The sequence below is a fragment of the Engraulis encrasicolus genome, chromosome 9 (genome assembly GCF_034702125.1).
Source record: "Engraulis encrasicolus isolate BLACKSEA-1 chromosome 9, IST_EnEncr_1.0, whole genome shotgun sequence".
Classification (NCBI taxonomy): Eukaryota; Metazoa; Chordata; class Actinopteri; order Clupeiformes; family Engraulidae; genus Engraulis; species Engraulis encrasicolus.
In genome coordinates, this window is record NC_085865.1 from 988,723 (window position 1) to 1,008,782 (window position 20,060).

The 20,060-nt window shown below is 48.8% G+C and overlaps 2 protein-coding genes across 2 annotated transcripts in view; one reads left to right on the plus strand and one right to left on the minus strand.

Moving 5' to 3' along the window:
- Positions 1-227: 227 nt before the first annotated feature.
- Positions 228-15,351, minus strand: rnf6 (ring finger protein (C3H2C3 type) 6). The gene is made up of 4 exons (XM_063206360.1): positions 15,225-15,351; positions 13,473-13,631; positions 5,036-5,158; positions 228-3,771 (listed from the first exon to the last, which is right to left on the minus strand). Exons 2-4 carry the CDS (start codon positions 13,621-13,623, stop codon positions 1,172-1,174), a joined length of 2,874 nt encoding a protein of 957 aa, XP_063062430.1. The 5' UTR covers positions 13,624-13,631; positions 15,225-15,351; the 3' UTR covers positions 228-1,171.
- An 897-nt stretch (positions 15,352-16,248) lies between these two features.
- The window catches only part of cdk8 (cyclin dependent kinase 8), a 34,826-nt gene continuing 31,014 nt past the window's right edge, over positions 16,249-20,060 (plus strand). Inside the window, exon 1 of the mRNA XM_063206009.1 lies at positions 16,249-16,648. Within this exon, the coding sequence (XP_063062079.1) occupies positions 16,521-16,648 (128 nt within the window). The 5' untranslated portion in view covers positions 16,249-16,520. The remainder of the gene's footprint in view (positions 16,649-20,060) is intronic.

Genomic DNA, 20,060 nt, shown 5'->3' on the forward strand with positions numbered 1-20,060 from the left:
GAGGGTGGGACAGGACGGGAGGGAGGGGGGGGGGGGGGGGGGTGTAACTGGAGGAGGTGTGTGGTGCATGTTGGGAGCTGAGCTCCGCCCAGCACAGAGAGGTCTATACTGAGGAGCTGCTACAGGAGGAAACCAGGAGAAGGGAAGTGAAGAGGTAAATCATCTAATAGAAGAGACGCAAGTCCTTAAAGGGGTATGCCACTATTTTGGGGCTTAATACAGTTAAAATCGTTGCCTGGGGTTTATATAGGTGGTAAAGTGTCTTATTTTTTATGTAAGCAGTTGTCTTGTTCATGTGCTACACGGATCCATTGACTTTCACTAGCTTAGCGACATACTCCCTCTTTTAACTTGTCTTAAAGCAAGACAACGCTTAACATGAAAAATAAGACACTTTACCACCTTTATAAACCCCAGCCAACGATTTTAACCGTATTAAGCCCCAAAATAGTGGCATACGCCTTTAAGAACACGAGGACTCCAGACTCTTCCAGAGACCCCTTTACTGTTTGTACACAGATGTGACGTCATCGGGCTGCGTGCGCATTGTTGGAGCAGAATCCACCCTTTACCACTGGCCAGGTGCTATTTCCGAGATAAGAAAATGGATGGTCACTCACGGTAACTTCAGATATGAAGTGGGCGCCACAAACACAGGCATTCCCGATGATATCCTCAGTCCAGTGCTAATTGCTTACAAGTAACCACAAACATCTCCTGTGGAACAGCTCATCCCCTCTCGGAATAGCACAACGCGACCTGCACTTTTTAGGAGCTCTATTTTATTTTTTACAGCCGTACACACTTCAGGACGGCATGTCTTCTCTCTTCGAAGTCTGCACTGTCTGTTTGTGAGTGTGTGTTTGAGGCAGCAATGTGTGCACAGTCAGTAAAGACGTAACTACCAAAGGGGTCAATTAGATGATTTACCTCTGAGCTTAACCTGGTTTACTCCTGTACCAGCTTCTTAGTAGCCTATAGGCCCTAACCCAGGCCAGGCCAGGTCAGGCTAGTCGTGGTGGCTGCCTGCAGGCCCTAACCCAGGCCAGGCTAGGTCAGGCTAGTCGTGGTGGCTGCCTGCAGGCCCTAACCCAGGCCAGGCCAGGCCAGGCTAGTCGTGGCGGCTGCCTATAGGCCCTAACCCAGGCTAGTCGTGGCGGCTGCCTGCAGGTCAGTCGTGGTGGCCGGCCAGTACAGGCTGCCTGCATATGGGACAGGTGTTGTTCTCCGAGAGCCAGCGGTCGATGCAGTGGATGTGGAACTCGTGCTGGCAGGGCAGGCGCCGCAGCTTGTTGCCCTGGGCGTACTCGTTGATGCAGACGGAGCAGGCGGCGGCGGTGTTGGCGTTGGCGGTGGCGTTGCGGCCGGCCTCGTGCTCCAGCTCGGCGTCCAGGGCCCCCGGGGCGGGGGGCGGCTGGCCGTAGGTGCGCGTGCCCAGGTTGTCTATCTGCTCTTTGGTGAGGCCCCGCGGGTGCTCCTCGTCCTCCTCGTCGTTGAGCAGGAAGAAGTGTGCGAGCCGCAGGATGGGGAGGGTCCCGTTCTCCACCAGGTTATTGGTGTCCCTGCTGGCGGGCCGAGAGCTCTCCGTACCGGTACCGGTACCACCGCCGCCACCTCCCACCCCAACACCGGTGCCAAGACCGCCCACAGACCCCACCCCCCCTCCACCGGTACCCCCTCCGGACACCCTCCCCTGCCCCCCTGCTCCGCCCCCAGACAGCACCTCCCCATCCCCCCCCACAACACTACCCTGCCCACCGCGCTCCAGCTCCGACGCACCGGAGCCCAGACCTCCTCCGTTGCCCTGGCTCCCAGCGCCCGAGCCCTCGTTGCCCCCCCCGGCGATGATGCTTCCATCCTGGGCTCCACCCGCGGCTCCTACTCCTCCTGCAATTCCTCCTCCTGCGGTGGTCCCGCCCCCGGCGGCGCGCGTCTCGGAGTTGGCCTCGGTCTCCATGAGCGAGCTGAGCTCCCCGAAGCCGGTCATGATCTGACGCAGGATGGAGCGGAGCGCGGTGGAGCTCGGCTCGCCCAGGCCCGTCTCGCTGATGCGCCGCAGCGGGATGCGGATGGTGCTGACGTACGTGCGGATGCCGGCACGCTCCGAGCGCGAGATGGTGCGCCGGAAGCCGCCGCTGTCGCTCTCGAAGGTGACGGTGTTCTCGGCGGCGCGGGCCCGCGAGCGCGTGCGGCTGGCGATGCTGTCCCGGTCCCGGTTCTCTCCGGGCCGGATCCGGCGCACCTGCAGGTCCAGCATGATGGTGGGGTGGCGCCGCACGCCGGAGCCACCGGTACCACCGCCGCTAGTCCCACCTGATCCGGCGCCCGCCGCGGCCCCCGTGCCCCCTCCGCCCGGGGCCTCTCCCTCTTCCTCGTTGGTGTCGTTGGCTGCTGCTGCGGAACCCTCCTGGGACGCGCCGGTGGTGGTCGACTCGCTGGACGCCGCTTCACCGGTTTCCATGGAGACGGTGGCGGTAGTGCTGCTGAGCTCTGGCGAATCAGCTGTAGCGGCGCCGCCGGCGGTGGCACTAGGGGCGGAGGCGGTCGTCACGGTTACAGGGGGAGAGACGGAGACGGAGAGGGGGGCGGGACTCCGGTGCAGAGGGGAGCGACTCCTGCGGGAGGAGCGAGAGGAAAGTCCCCCACTAGCACCTCCTCCTCCTCCTCCTCCTCCTCCTCCTCCTCCTCCTCCTCCTCCTCCTCCGCTACTACCCCCACTTCCTGCGAGGGACCTCCGCACACGCCCACGCGATCGAGTCCTGCTGCTGCGCGCCTCTCGGCCCGCTGTCGCCCCCTGGAGGGACTCCTGAGCCGGTGCACAGGAGGAGGAGGAGGAGGAGGAGAGGTCTGGAGGAGCAGCAGCCTCCACGGTCTCCTCCCCCGGCTGCTGCTGCTGCTGCTGCTCCCCAGTGGAGGGGCTGGATGCTGGGGCTGGAGGCTGCCTGGGTCCCCCTGCTCCACTGTCAGGACCCGGGGGTGAGCTGGGGTTGAGGGTGGAGGTGGAGGTGGGGGCCGGGGAGGCAGGGGGTGGGGGTGGAGGTGGAGGAGCGGGGGCAAGAGGAGGCGGCGCCCTGGGGGGCTGAGTGGCGGCGATGCTCCGCCTCAGAGGGGCCAGGGGGACGGGTAGAGGGGGCGGGGGATTGGGCAGGGGAGGGGAGGCCGTCATGGAGGCCGCGCTGCTGTTGCGCGTGCGTCGGGCCTGGGAGCGGCGACCCAGCGCTGGCCTAGAAGAGGAGGAGGAGGAGGAGGAGGAGGAAGAGGGGGGAGGGGGGGAGGCGTGGTGGGAGAAGGTGGAGGAGGGCCGGTGGGTGGTGTAGGGGGCGGGTCTGGTGCTGTAGGAGCTACTGGTGGTGGAGGTGGTGGTGGTGCGTATGGAGGGGGCGGAGGACAGAGGTGGGGGAGGAGGAGGAGGAGGAGGAGGAGTGGGGGGTAGAGGAGGAGAGGGGGCAGGGGGGTGTACGGTAGCAGGCAGGGGTATCTCCTCAGCCTCCGCATGTGAGTCGGCACCGGTACCGGCTCCAGCCCCCGCCCCGGTCCCTGCTCCGGCTCCTGTGGGCGCCGCTGTCCCCACGGTGTCGGGCTGCTCGTGGTTGATGTTGATCTCCAGGCTGAAGCGGAACTCGCCGCTGTTGGGGTTGGTGCGGCTCACCGCGCGCCACGTCTGGTTGCCGCTCTGGCCGCTGCGCGTGGCGTTGCCCGTGCGCCGGAACGTGTTCAGCCACTCCAGCAGCGAGTCGCCGTTGGACGTCTCCGAGCCCGACTCCGGAGCGCCTGAAGGGGGGGGGAAGAAAAAACGGTTAAAAACAAATAAACAACAACAGAGAAGTGACAACAGCCGTTTTAGGATGAGCTTACAAGAGCAACAGTGCCTGTAAAAACAGTCAAGTCAAGTCATATTATTTTGCTTCTATGGCACATTTAAACACAACACCGTGTTTTAAAAAAAAATGCATTCTTGATTATTTCATAAAGTATAATCTGTGAAGCATTTTAATCATTTAACTTGGTTTGTTTGTTTTAACCTTTTTATTGCATGGAGTTATAAACTCAATAACAACCGTTTCAGGATTCGTCTCTCAGGAACAACAACAGCATGGCCACCAACTGCTGCTTAGCATGCAGTGACATCGTAGCCAACTGCTCAACTCAATCCACACACACGCACGCACGCACAGCGCAGACCAACTGGCTCACAAACTGATGTCAAGCGCACAAGTCTTACCCTTCTAGAAATCTCTACCATTTTAATATAAAGCTTTTTTATGTCCTGCATCAGAGCGAGAGGGTTTTTTTTGCAGATGGAAAAGATTTCCACAGTTGCCCTCAATTAACCTCAAGGCATTTAATCACATAGCAAGCTACACCCCCCCCCCCCCCCCCCCCCCCCCCACTCCACCCAATCAGGACAGCTGACTGGCACTACGCCATCATTAAAACAGGGGTCCTCGCCGCAGCCAAAAGGTTGCTGACATTAGAGAAGCCAGTTAAATTATCACAGCACTTTATTCCATCATCCTGAAGTGAAGCAGAGGCCTCCATCGCGCCATAAAACAGACTGAGCTCCAGAAAATTCCCATTTCAAATCTTCAATTCTGTTTCATTTCAGAGCCTTTCCTCTCCCCTACCCCACAACTGGTCCAGGTCCACAATAGACTCAAATTTAAAGGAATGGTCGCCGCACACTCGGAACTTCATGCAGTTACATTTAATAAGACCAGAAGTCTGAATTACAAATACCAGTCAACTCATTATTGTGTTATAATGATCACTACCAAAATGGCGAGGGTCGTACCAGAGATAGTAAGACCCTATTCTCTCTGACCTTTCACTGACTTTGCATTACTTTAGAAAATCTGTTGCAATATTCCCCAACAAACCACCCTGCTTCTCCTTCTCGTCTCCTCCTCTCCTCCCCTCCCCCTCCTCCTCCCCTCCCCTCCCCTCCTCCTCTTCTCCTCTTCTCCTCCTCCTCCTCCTCCTCCTCCTCCTCCCCTCCTCCTCCTCCTCCTCCTCCCCAATCCCCCCGCCCCCTTACCGCTGCCTCCTTGTTCCTCTCCTCCTTCGGTGCCCTGGGGGCGTGTCTCTGGGCGGGGCTGGGACGACACCCTCTCCTTGGCCCCGTCCAGCCTCTGACGCAGTTCCTCCGCTGTCACCTCACCTGCAGGACAACACAGGGGAAGGAGAACACAGCCAATCAGAACACAGGGGAAGGAGAACAACACAGCCAATCAGAACACAGGGGAAGGAGAACAACACAGCCAATCAGGAAACAGGGGAAGGAGAACAACACAGCCAATCAGAACACAGGGGAAGGAGAACAACACAGCCAATCAGAACACAGGGGAAGGAGAACACAGCCAATCAGAACACAGGGGAAGGAGAACAACACAGCCAATCAGAACACAGGGGAAGGAGAACAACACAGCCAATCAGAACACAGGGGAACAACACAGCCAATCAGAACACAGGGGAAGGAGAACAACACAGCCAATCAGAACACAGGGGAACAACACAGCCAATCAGAACACAGGGGAAGGAGAACAACACATCCAATTAGAACACAGGGGAACAACAACACAGCCAATAAGAACACAGGGGAGGGAGAACACAGCCAATCAGAACACAGGGGACCAACACAGCCAATAAGAACACAGGGGAACGAAAACACTGAAAACACGAGAAGGAGAACCCATTCAATGAGAACACAGAGGAAGGAAATGGGGGCAGTCATGGGTCAATGGTTAGAGCACTGGCCTTTAGATCAGAGGGTTGCAGGTTCGAATCCATGGCTGAAGTGCCCTTGAGCAAGGCACCTAACCCCACATTGCTCCAGAGACTGAAACCAATGCCCTGTACCTAAATAACGAAGTAACTTTGGATATATATTTTTTTAAGTGACAGCTAAGTGTAATGTAATATAAAGGAAAACCCAGCGAATCAGAACACAGGGGAAGGAAAACCCTGCCAAGGAAAATCCAGCCAATCAGAACCCAGCGTTGTGCCTTTAAGAGGTACAGTACAGTGTGCCTTCCACGTCGCTTCACATCTAGTGTAAAGGTCACCGACCCGTGGCAGCGTATTCATCCGCCTGTGTGGCTGTAGGACACGCAGCAGATACACTGCACACCACCTACAACGTATTCATCCGCCTGTGTGGCTTTAGGACACGCAGCAGACACACTGCACATCACCTACACTACCGCCTCCACCACAGCAGACACACTGCACATCACCTACACTACCGCCTCCACCACAGCAGACACACTGCACATCACCTACAGCCTCCACCACAGCAGACACACTGCACATCACCTACAGCCTCCATCACAGCAGACACACTACACATCACCTACAGCCTCCATCCGCCTGTGTGGCTTTAGGAGACACATAATGGGATATGACATACACTGTACATCTGCCTACAGCAGGGGTTTCCAAACTTTAACATGGCAAGGCCCCCCATATACCACTAGATTCCAGCCAAGGCCCCCATATACCACTATATTCCAGCCAAGGCCCCCCATATACCACTATATTCCAGCCAAGGCCCCCCATATACCACTATATTCCAGCCAAGGCCCCCCATATACCACTATATTCCAGCCAAGGCCCCCCATATACCGCTAGATTCCAACCAAACTAAAGCTCAAGACTGCGGGTTTAGAATCAAAACCAAAATATGTGCTTTGCATCCCTTAAATACCTTCATGTTTTGTTTTTGGTGTGGCTTTGAAAAAAAAAGTAGTTCTGCAAGCTCACAATATCTGGGTCATGACGAGCTATCGTTTTCTAGTGTTTTTTTCTATTATAATTTGATTCTGTGACACATCTAATCTCAACATCTGACATCTGACGAATGAGGCCCAATAAAAAGGGGTCTTGGGGAATATTGTGTGTGCACATCAGCAGAAATGTAATCAAAACACATGACACTAATAGATATGCAGGCCTAGATAGCACATCATTACATTACGGTCAAAAAAAATTGTGCAACTGTGTCCAAATAACACTTAACACTGCAGAAAACCAACACATGATGCATCTCCTTCCACTTCCATGGACAATGGTCTAAACTGGTCCTTGATAACAACATGTAAACACACACTGATGACATTTTTCAAGCCTACTGGCCTTGCTGTTCTTCAAATGAATGTTGCCGTACAAATGGCCATGTCACAGAGGGCCACGCGCCTTCCCCATTAGCCATCCTGAATAAGTAATCACATCCCACAGCACTGCTGTTAACATCATGACAACACCACCATGCTCTTGAGTACAGGAACGCTTCCTTTTAACCTCAGCTTGGATAATGTTGCTCCCCACAAGATGACACAGGCCCACTGACTAAGCGTTTAACGTGCTACACTAGACGATAATGTCAGGGTGTTGCCCAGCACTTTACAGTTAAAGGGGTATGCCACTATTTTGGGCCTTAATACAGTTAAAATCGTTGGCTGGGGGTTATAAAGGTGGTAAAGTGTCTTATTTGTCATGTTAAGCTTTGTCTTGCTTTAAGACAAGTTAAAAAAGGGGGTATGTAGCTAAGCTAGTGAAAGTCACTGTAGCATGTAGCATGCTACACAGATGCATTGACTTTCACTAGCTTATATCATGTATTAAGCCCCAAAATAGTGGCATACCCCTTTAAGGTGGCCATCTAGATCCCCTGAAGGCCGTGCCGTGGCCTAACCGTAGGGCACCGGCTTACTGCGCCAGCGACCCGGGTTCGATTCCGGCCCGGGTCATTTGCCGATCCTTCCCCGTCTCTCCCTCTCCCCACTCATTTCCTGCCTTTCTTCCACAGTCCTGTCAAACATAAAGGCAAAAAAGCCCTTAAAAAATAGAGAGAAAACCATTTTCTGTCTCTCAACCACAGTCCTGTCAATAATAGAGGCAAAAAAGCCCTTAAAAAAATAGAGAGAAAAACATATTTCATATGAGGCTGATCAAAGCAGCCTTTCCCATGAAGATAGCCACATGTGTCTCATAGCTGCTACTAGACCCCCAGACCACCCATCTACACTAACAAAAGTTCTGCTGGAAACGCTCTGAGCTTTACTACAACCTGATCAATGACTGCTGCTCATCGACCAGTCTCGCTGACAGGAACGGCACTGCATTACATTACATTACATGACATTACAGAGTAATAAACATGGCCTGATGCCGCATTACATTACACTACAGAGTTAATGTAGAGCTGATGCCGCCTAGTCATTTCACTTCATTATCTACCTCCATATGGCTGCCTACATCAGGCATACATATGCATCAGGTACCTACATCAGGCATATGCATCAGGTACCTACATCAGGCATATGCATCAGGTACCTACATCAGGCATATGCATCAGGTACCTACATCAGGCATATGCATCAGGTACCTACATCAGGCATATGCATCAGGTACCTACATCAGGCATATGCATCAGGTACCTACATCAGGCATCTGCATCAGGGAGCATGATGGTATGAGTGTGCAGGCCCATGCCGATCCAAATGATTCAGATGTGAAAAGCCGCTGACACATCACACAGTGTAGCAGCTTCATAAACAGCTGATGAATCACACAGTGTAGCACAGCTTCATCCTAAACAGCTGATGAATCACACAGTGTAGCACAGCTTCATCCTAAACAGCTGATGAATCACACAGTGTAGCACAGCTTCATCCTAAACAGCTGATGAATCACACAGTGTAGCACAGCTTCATCCTAAACAGCTGATGAATCACACAGTGTAGCACAGCTTCATCATAAACAGCTGATGAATCACACAGTGTAGCACAGCTTCATCATAAACAGCTGATGAATCACACAGTGTAGCAGCTTCATCATAAACAGCTGATGAATCACACAGTGTAGCAGCTTCATAAACAGCTGATGAATCACACAGTGTAGCACAGCTTCATCATAAACAGCTGATGAATCACACAGTGTAGCAGCTTCATAAACAGCTGATGAATCACACAGTGTAGCAGCTTCATAAACAGCTGATGAATCACACAGTGTAGCACAGCTTCATCCTAAACAGCTGATGAATCACACAGTGTAGCACAGCTTCATCATAAACAGCTGATGAATCACACAGTGTAGCACAGCTTCATCATAAACAGCTGATGAATCACACAGTGTAGCAGCTTCATAAACAGCTGATGAATCACACAGTGTAGCACAGCTTCATCATAAACAGCTGACGAATGACACAGTGTAGCAGCTTCATCATAAACAGCTGATGAATCACACAGTGTAGCACAGCTTCATCATAAACAGCTGATGAATAATACAGTGTAGCAGCTTCATCATAAACAGGAACTCCACAACAACATGCATTAGCTGGAATGATGACACTGGTTTGTGTGCATGTGTTTGTGTGCTACGTGTGTTTGTGTGAGTGTATTTGTGTGCGTGTGTTTGTGTTTGTGTGTGCGTGTGTGCTTGTGGAGGTAGTCTGAGGTCCTCAGAGCCCCCACGTGTATGGGGACACTATACTTTCCAGCCAAAGCCAGGCAGGAAAAAGGGCCATAGATATTGTTTTATGAAGTGCCCAGAGTGTTGTAGACATAAAGCTGGCTGTGCTTGTTATAATCAGCTGGTTTAGGGTATACATGGGACAAGTAAGAACTAAGACTAAGACAGTGCAGTGATGTCCACCTCTGTCCATGGCTGAAGTGTAATAATGTATGTAAGACAGAGTCAGTGCCATAAGAGTCTGCGGATATGCAAAGAGCTTTATCATTCTACGCGTCACCACTCTACCCGTTTCTTTTGGTGAGCTGAGGTTCCGGCTAAATGACACGGCAAAGATGAATTACAGCTTTCCAGCCATTACCCCAAAACACCACATTACAGAATTGACACAACGCACTGCAGCCAACATTACCCACCACATATCCAGCTACAGGCCTGCCTGCCAGACTGTTTCCGACTGGTCTTAGGCCGATTAAGATTCATCTGCATAGTGTTAAGTTGTATTCATTCATGTAGCCCCCATGATGCTCATGCATTCACCAAAACAGGAGGCTACCTCCCATAGTCAATGGGCTCGTTCGTGATGAGGCAGTGCTGCGCCGACCGAGCAGGGCACATGCACAATGCAAAATTATGAAGCAGTGCTGCTGAAAACTCTACCCATAATACATAAAAATGACAAAGTGCACACGCACGCTGCACAGACTGCGCAGCAATGCGCCATCACAATCGAGCTTACTACCTCAGTCAGACCGGTGACGGCTCATGGATTCTGCAGGGCCATGGCACTTTGGTTTGCCTGCAATCCTTCGCTATCAGTCAAACACCACCACAATGTTGACAACAGGTCAGCTAAACCAACATTTTTTTATCTGAAATACAAGCAGCAACAAGCAGGAAAACAGCACTGCAAAGACCACAGAGCAAAATCTCAACAGGCTGGAGGAGGAGAACATCTGGGCGCCGTGGGTAACGCCATAACGCACGCCGCACCTCCTGTGGCACGAGGTAACAGTAACCGAAAAGTGAACTACCACAGTACTACTCTACTATGACATAACACAGGGCCTTTAGTAATACATCACTACCACAGTACTACTCTACTATGACATAACACAGGGCCTTTAGTAATGCACTAGGACTAAGTCATTGCCATTCTGGTAACGGCAAACTTACAACGCTGGGTATTCCTGGGTTAAGGGTTAAGGTTAAGGGAGGTGGAACAGAATAGCAGGTCTGTCCTCCAGAATAACAGCCAGGTGTGCCTCTATGGCCTTTTCTCAGGCTTACCGGTAACCATAAACTGTAACAAAAATGAAAGCTAAAGCAATTCACAATATTGCTCAGACGCAAACTGCATAAATACTGGAGGAGATGTATCCTTTTGGCAATGATACAGCAGATCCACAATACCAAGCAGCTCTGAAATTTAAACTCCAAACCCGGCGTGTGAGAGACCAGTGCCATTCACATCTGGCATAGTGTACAAAATGGCCGCAGCAAAGCCCCCCCCACCCCCCCCCCCATATAAGGCAATGCTGTCTTTTCCAATCACATTAGACATTATATACATTAAACTGGCAATAAACTGACTATAAATGAACAGAACTGGAATTACCATGGGCAGTCACTTCAACTCCCGGAAAACAGTCAAACCACACAGAGAGGGGATGGATAATCCTGTCGCACAAACATTGCAAGGGAGACCTTCTAGAATAATCTGCTGGAAGAATCTAGTTCACCATTTCAACAGGAGGCTTTCTTTAGAGTACATGCTCAATACATTACGCAAAGCTCTACCGGTAGCACACCTGTAACTAACTAGTGCCTCTCTGACACAGAAACCAGAAACCTGTGTTTTCAAGATTTGCTCGTTTACAAGTAAAAGGCAAATAGCTGTGCACATCCCAGGTGTGCCCAACAGCATTTCAAATCATGTAAAAGTCAACATTCAAATGTAGCGTGCGATGGAGAAGGAAGGCCTCCATGCTGAACATGCCCCAACGTATACAGTAGGCCATGTGATAAACTGTATGATGCCCCAACATATACAGTAGGCCATGTGATAAACTGTATGATGCAATAGTTTAAAGAAACTCCCGCACACTGACCATTTCGCTGTTCTTTCTTTAATAAACGACGTTTCGGTACTAGACCTTTAGGAGGAGATTGCCTGATGAAGGTCTAGTACCGAAACGTCGTTTATTAAAGAAAGAACAGCGAAATGGTCAGTGTGCGAGAGTTTCTTTAAACTATTGCTGAGTGACCCATGGTGCCATCTCCGACGCACCTGCCAGCTGAGGTGTGCGAAAAAAGCCGAAGTTAAACTGTATGACGCCCCAACGTATACAGTAGGCCATATGATAAACTGTATGATGCCCCAACGTATACAGTAGGCCATATGATAAACTGTATGATGCCCCAACGTATACAGTAGGCCATATGATAAACTGTATGATGCCCCAACGTATAGGCCATGTGATAAACTGTATGATGCCCCAACGTATAGGCCATATGATAAACTATATGATGCCCCAACGTATAGGCCATATGATAAACTATATGATGCCCCAACGTATAGGCTACATGATAAAGTATACAGGTATGATGCCCCAATGTATAGGCTACATGATAAAGTATATGATGCCCTAATGTATGGTCCATATGAAAACAAAAAGATAAGCGTTTCAATCATTAGAGTTCTAGGTCATTGCACACTAACTTAGCAGGTGTACCACACTAACGATACAAATGAGCCTAGATGTTGGAAAGAAAAGGACATGAACATGCCCCAACGTATAGCCTATTTGATAGACACAAGACACTCAATGTGTTCTTCAGCCACGAGAGCTGGTCCTTTTACCAGGGGTGCCTGACAGGTCGCCCCAACATGTACCAGCATATGATTTACAAAAATGTAATGTTTTAACCAAAGTCCTTGTCACTACCATACTTAAAAGGTACACTGTGCAGGAAATGGTCAAAAAGGTAACAACTATGCTGCTCAATGAAACTGGGCTGCCTATTGCCAAATTTAATAAACAAATATTTCCTAGTATGGTCCAAGTAGAGTCATTTTTGCAGCTAAAAATGGCTATTTTTGGAAATTTAAAATGGCAGACAATGGAAAGAAATGTAAGAAAAGTGCAATTTTTCCAGTCATAATGAATACTTAGAATTTGATGGTGGTGGTAAGTATTCATGAAAAAGGTAACATTGGTGAATGAGTACCATGGATTCTGGAAATAAACAACTAAAAATCTCACACAGTGTCCCTTTAAGAGGTGTACCAGAACAAGGAAACAGGCCTAGATGTAGAGGATGAAGAAGGCCACCAGGTTGGACATGCCCCAGCATATATTCCCAAGGGGGGAGAAATCACAGCACACGGGTCTTCTTTGCTTGAAGTTTATTAGGTGAACAACACGTTTTGCTTGCTGATGAAGCAACAGTGACACACATTGTTCACCTGGTAAACTTCCAGCAAAGAAGACCAGTGTGCTGTGATTTCTCCCCCTTTTCCTTGGATGACGTTGACTGCACATCATCAGCTCCTGGACACTGGTTGACATCACCAGCACCTGGTTATGCACAGGGACTCTGCTTTGTGTATATTCCTCTGCGTTTGACCAGGAGCTTTGGGCCACTTACTGGCGGCGCCCAGCAGGTTGCTATCTCTCATGAGGCGGTATAGAATATGGGTCAAAGACGTGCAAAATGGCATTGTCATTCAGTATAACGGATGCCTTCTGCTGACTGTAACTGTAAACAACATGACTCTTTTTATTTATTTATTTATTTATTGTTAAAGGGAATTCATGAAAGCCTCGGCTGTCATCCATTCACTTGAAACAATTTAAAAATCACGTTTTTTTGCAGTTACAGTCGGCGGAAGGTGTCCGTAACACTGAATGACAAAGACGTCTTTGACCCATATGTAGTATATCCCATACGATAAGTAGAGGTGGTATATATATGCAGTGTAATGTTGGTGTGCCACGTACCCGGCGTGCCCAGCAGGTTGCTGTCCCTCATGAGGCGGTACTCCTCCTCGCTCAGCTCGTTGATGAAGTGGTAGTAGGCCTCCTCCCGCCGCAGACGCTCCGCCTGAGACGAGCGACGCTCTTCTCGCCCGCCCGGAGGGTCCATCACCATGGAAACCGCTGTTAGGACATTAGGAGGAGGGAGGGAGGGAGGGAGGGAGATGACAAGGTGACTGACTGATAAAGGACAGTGACAGCCAGGGCCCAAATATGACTTCACTACAGCCCGGATTGTCCATAAGGGCCAGTGCCACAGGGCCCACGGGCACCAGCCATTTACAACCAGTTTAGGGGCATCATATGACACAGGCTTTACCAACACCGTATGGATCGTACATCTTAGGGGCACCTGCAAGGTATAATACCCAGGGGGGAAATTAAGGATCGTGCCCAGGGGCACCATTTTGGCTGAAAACGATCCTGTCAAGACAGGGTACCTACAATGGCCATCACCAGCATGACACTCTTTCCCCTGTTTTCAGAAAATGCTGTTTGGGGGGGGTGGTTGAGGAGCAGACAAGGTTACCCTGATAAAGGACAATGACGGGACCCAGTATGACTGTAGCTCCAAGACAGTGCACCTGCACAACCCACCACCAAGTGAGTAGTCCCCTTTAGCCATGTTCACATAGGGAACATGGAGGCAACCAGTGCAATGGTATAGAACAGCTCTGCAGGATGGTTAGGTAAAGGCTGGGTGGTAATCTATTTAGATATATTTTGTAAAATCTGACTATGCAAAAAGATGAACAAAAGTTATATTGCACAGTAACTTCAGAGCACAAGTCATATGGCATCAATGAATCAAACACCTTCATCATGCACAAAGGTGCAATTTATCACCATCAGATGTCACAAGGCCCTCGAAACCATACAGACGTCATGTCATCTTCTAGCCTCATCAAAAAGACCAACAGCTGCATCAGCAGCCAGTGGGAAAGGACATGCGTGCAGGCCGATGACAGAAAAGCCTGTTGTGTTAAAACAACCCTTAACCTGCTTTAAATACCATCCTCCATTAGAGAATCCCTTCACACAAAATGAATGCCAGTAACGCTAGCTTAAAGCCATTTAGCCATTAGCACAACATGGTGACCACCGCATCAAGGCGAGCAAAGACAGCTAACTAGTCTGGCCACGACGCTACAATGCACATAGGTGCAGATACAATGTCTTTCTTGTGGATATTATTGTCTGTTCATGACATTCCATACAGTAGGCCATGATGAGGAACGCAGAACAGCGGAGCAACAAACCTGACGGTGACAAGCTATCTTCCAATCACCAAACCCGGAAAGATCACTGACACATCGGCTGTCCATACATTTTCTCTCGGAGGAGGGACATGACAAAGAAAAGTCGGTCTCCATGCTAGTTAGCAAGCTACCTATCTTACAGACAATAAGCGAGCGCCCACAAAGTATCGCTACCTCTTTGATTAAAATGCCCCAGTCTTCATGACACTGCGCCTTCATACAAACACCAGTTAGGCACAGCCATCTGGACGAACGAGCTGTCATTTTACATACGCAACGCATTTGTTGGTGTCGAAGGCTAGTTAGCTACCTGCTAATGAAAGGTTTTGACAATTGTTAATCAATAAACGGAGACTGACGATAATATTGAAACACATAACATGGTAAAAGCAGTGTCAGCATCGATTATGGTGGTATAAGGTGTAGGTGACAATAACAGTAATGTATATTTTGGTACCTGAAACAGCAGCAGGAATATGGACGGGTCCTCTTCCCTCTACGTTCTGATTACAATGTAGCCAAGATGGGACCGATGGCGTTACACACTACAGTGTCTGACCAACAACATTTCACACAGATTCCGGTTCCTATCTGTTTTTCGCCAAGAAAATGCCAGAATGACCATTGCAAAATAGTTCATAATTTGAAGCACTATTTTCATCTTAAATGGATTCCACAATGCTTTCTTGACAGGTTCACTAAGCCCAACAAAACATAAAAAACACATGACAGTTGACATCAGCCCATTTGACAGAAGGTGTGTGACATGACAAAGGAATGCAACCTGACAAAATTGTTTCATAGAAGCAGCTGCGCAGTCGTTTACACTCTAGGTCAGTGGAATAATGCCAGGTGTCATTTTCAGAATTCAGTCCACATAATGCCACATTCAACCCCAGTAGATAATTTGACACACCCGGCCAATTAATATGCAAATAAACAAATGTGACATGTATGTGATGTACATATGCTAGTTAGCTATTCTGCTTTACAAAGAGTTAAAATCCACGTGGTGCGTACCACCAAGCTACCTTTACTTTTCCTATTCCACTAGCTTTGCCATAGCTGCTATGCCTGTGATGATTCCCTGATTGTCGCTCCCAACGAAGGACTCTCCCCGGTCGGCTCGCTCCCACTAGCCAGACTATCGGTCCCACCGCCATATAACGATGCTAGTTATCTTTTGATGTTAGTTTTTTGTTTCTAACCCTAACCTTAACCCTAAACCTAACCCTAAACCTAAACCTAAACCTAACCCTAACCCTAACCCTAAATTGCTTGTATGTGGTAGTGTATGATAATACGTGAAATATAATCGGGTGGGACTACACGTCCGGGAGTGATAGAAACACCTGGGACTACACGTCCGGGAGCGATCTCAGTTGGGAGTGTCCATCTGCCACCGCCTGTGATCATTCTAGCGGCTTTAACGACAGTTTACGACACTGCCGTCTGTGGATCCTCAACTCTCCCTAGCGAGATACCGGTGGAGAGACGCAGTTAGCAAGGAAAATATCAGAGAAAGGGGCTGTGTTCAAGCAGGTGGGGGTTTCGCTATAGATTCAAAACTGTGCATTTCCTTCGATTTTCATCAAAACGCACGGTAAATGAAGACTCAAGGCTGATCTTTGGAAAAGCAGCGCGAGGGAAGGCAACTAATTCTCTAACCGTGGCTGTTGAAGTAGTATAAGTTGCCTCCCAAGCGACGCTTTAAAGGAAGAGGGATCCCGATCAGACCACAACAACAGTGAAAATGGACTATGATTTCAAACTGAAGCTGACAGGGGAACGAGAACGCGTAGAGGACCTGTTTGAATACGAAGGATGCAAAGTTGGTCGAGGGACATACGGTCATGTGTACAAAGCGAAAAGAAAAGATGGGTGAGTTACCCTTAGCTAATGCTCAAACGTTAACGTTAGTTAACCTAGCAAGCTAGCTAGCCAAGGCCTCCAATTCGGGGTGTTCTTTCTATTAAATTAAGAAGATCCCCTCTCTTTCGCATGCATGCATTTGTTGTTAAACGCATATCATTGGTGTCTGGCACATGTCTTTCTATGACAAGCGAGGTTTCGTCTGGAGTGGGTTTTTAGCATTGTCAGTGGAGTCAATACGCCAGCACCTGGATGTTAGGATTCGTTGATGACCTGCATGACAAAGGCGTTGGTAGTTTGGCAAATATCACCATGGCACTTTTGCAGTCATCTCAAGGGGTCCGCGCATTACTTAGCAGAGCACCGAATCGATTATGTTTCTATAGCTAGATTGCAAAATCTTTGTGTTGCGGGTGTGTCAAAAGAATCGTCAATGTTGGTAATGTAAACGTTGGTGGTAAACTAGACGGCATGCGTTCTGCGAATTCAATTATGTTGATTGCCATTGAAAACGGCATCTGATAGTAATCGTCTTGATTACAGATTCTGTGGGGATGGCGTTGTATGATTGTATCCCTGTCGTATGAATGCCATGTGTAGATTCGGGGAGATTACTACCTGAGTGACGATATCGGGCTGTCATAAAATAAATGACCCAAGTGTCGAAGGACAGCGAGATAATCTCTCACCAATGCAAACTAGCAAAGTAATGTTCACATATTGCACACGCCACATTGAGTAAAATGAATAACACTGAAATTCACTCCTATCGATTGCTACTCTAATCCTGAACCATGGAAGATACGGTGCGACTCTGCAATGCAAATGACTGCATTGCATTCATTTTCTTTTTTAAGACCAGGCACCCGCGTTTTATTGCCTATGAACTAGTGTCATTTTCGTTTTATTTAATGCTATTCGAAATTTGGAAATGGCCGCTGTCATTTAGGCTACACATTTTCGGTTCTTTGTGACATGGCGTGAAGGAAGACTTTTTCGTTTGTTTTTGCCTGCCCTGGTTTCAAGTATAAAATCATGAAATTGGATGTTTGTTGAACTGTGCTGGAGGGCAGTATGGCCACGAGGGATGGAATCTTGATGAACTACTTTTTCAATATTTGATGGGAACAGACTGTCTGTCTGTGTGGCCGAGTAGATGTAAGAGAGCGGGGATCATAGGACTTCATGTGTAGTTTACTGTCATTGATTTCTTTAAGATGTTGAGATACATTTTATTTTGTATGCACTTGGGTTCAGCTGCAAAACAATAACTATGTGTGTCTCAGCTGCTGAAGACAGCTTTGATATTCCACTGTGTTAACTTTTGTCTACATGTGTAACTTGCGTTTGCATGGCCTTGGCCGCCTGGCTGACCCCCGTCTGCCTGACGTCAATATTATCAATGTGTCCTGTTGGTCTGGTCAGGAGGCCAGCGCAGCGCAGCGCAGGGCAGAGACGCCTGTGGCCGTCATGTACTGTGTAGGGTGAGATGTGACATGTGAAGTGAGGCAGAGAGGTCTGTGGCCGTGATGTACTGTGTAGGGCAGTGGTTCTCAAACTTTTCCCATCCCATCATTCCCCCCTTCAGAGGGTCTGAATGCTTCTGAGCCCCAGCCCCCCCCCGCAAGCAAAAGTACTCGCGCAGACTGATTTTGCGATCGCTGCGCAGAGTCAAGTCAAGTCAAGTCAAAGTTTATTTGTAATGCACTTTTAAAACAACACAAGCAGCTGACCAAAGTGCTAACAGAAGGGCCTAAGTAAAAAGACTTGAAACAAACAACATAAAGCAACAATTGACAAAAGACGTGGAGACATCCATAAAACACAAAAAAACACAGGCATTAGTGGATACGAGATGACTGAGAAAAAAATAAATAAAAATACTGAAGTCAGTATCAGTAAGAACAAATAGGCCTATAGGCCTATAAATTAATGAACATCACACAAGAGTGTCAATAAATAAGAGGGTTAAAAAAAAGAAGGTGGGTTAAAACAATAAATAAACAAATCAGTAAGTCAATAGGGCCCAGATGAGATTTAAAAGACAAGAATATATCAAGGGGAAGTAAAAACTTGGGCATAAAAATGGGTCTTAAAGGGACAGTTTGGTCAATTTCAACATGCAGTTGTAATGCTCACACTACCCTGGACTTGTCAGTGCCTGAGATTTTTTTGTTCTTCTTCTTCAGCCGTTTCCGAGATCCTGGTCATTGTAATGGGGGCAGCTCTTTGTTTACATTTCAAAAAAACATTTTTATTTATTCCCAAAAACATCCAAAAGGTTATAAAACATCAGCAGACAACTAGCAAACAGCAGTACCTTTTGGGAAAATATTTGGAGTTGGCCTATGTTTCATTTTTTAAAAATGTAAACAAACGCTGCCCCCATTAGAATTGCTCATATCTCGGAAAGGGCTGAGCCGAAAAATGTGGCATCACCAGGTACTGACAAGTCAAGGGTAGCGTGAGCAATACAACGGCATGTTGAAATTGACCAAACTGTCCCTTTAAGATCCGTTTTAAAAACAGCTAAGGAGGTGAGATGTGAGGCAGAGAGGTCTGTGGCCATGATGTATTGTGTAGGGTGAGGTGAGATGTGAGGCAGAGAGGTCTGTGGCCGTGATGTACTGTGTGGGGTGAGGTGAGATGTGAGGCAGAGAGGTCTGTGGCCATGATGTACTGTGTGGGGTGAGGTGAGATGTGAGGCAGAGAGGTCTGTGGTCGTGATGTACTGTGTGGGGTGAGGTGAGATGTGAGGCAGAGAGGTCTGTGGCCATGATGTACTGTGTGAGATATGAAGTGAGGCAGAGAGGTCTGTGGTCGTGATGTACTGTGTAGGGTGAGGTGAGATGTGAGGCAGAGAGGTCTGTGGTCGTGATGTACTGTGTGGGGTGAGGTGAGATGTGAGGCAGAGAGGTCTGTGGCCATGATGTACTGTGTGGGGTGAGGTGAGATGTGAGGCAGAGAGGTCTGTGGTCGTGATGTATTGTGTTGGGTGAGCTGTGAAGCGACAGAAAGCTGTGAAAGCCCAACTGGGAAACTCCAACTCCCATTGTCATTGTGACACAGCACTCCACAGCATGCACATGTGAACACTGCACACAACGAAATTGCATTTACGCCTCACCTGTACAAGGGGGCAGCCCCCAATGGCACCCAAAAGGGAGCAGTGGGACGGCACAGTACCATGCTCAGGGTACCTCACTCATGGAGGAGGAGGATGGGGGAGAGTAGGGATGCACGATGTCAAAAATTTCGGCCGATACCGATATCCGATTATGATATTGCGGTTTTGGCCGATGACCGATATTAACCGATACCGATGTTTTTCTTTCTTTTAAAAAAAAAAAGAGATGACAATGATGCAAACAAACAGAATTTTTGAATGTCGTCTTATTTCCAAAAACACTTTTTAACTCCC

Coding starts and splice junctions, on each gene's coding strand:
- rnf6 (XM_063206360.1), bottom strand. CDS start 13,623: ATGGTGATGGACCCTCCGGGCGGGCGAGAAGAGCGTCGCTCGTCTCAG. Junction 5,159..13,472: donor CAACCTGCTGGGCACGCCGG/GTACGTGGCACA, acceptor GTTGTCCTGCAG/GTGAGGTGACAGCGGAGGAA. Junction 3,772..5,035: donor AGAGGAACAAGGAGGCAGCG/GTAAGGGGGCGG, acceptor CCCCCCCTTCAG/GCGCTCCGGAGTCGGGCTCG.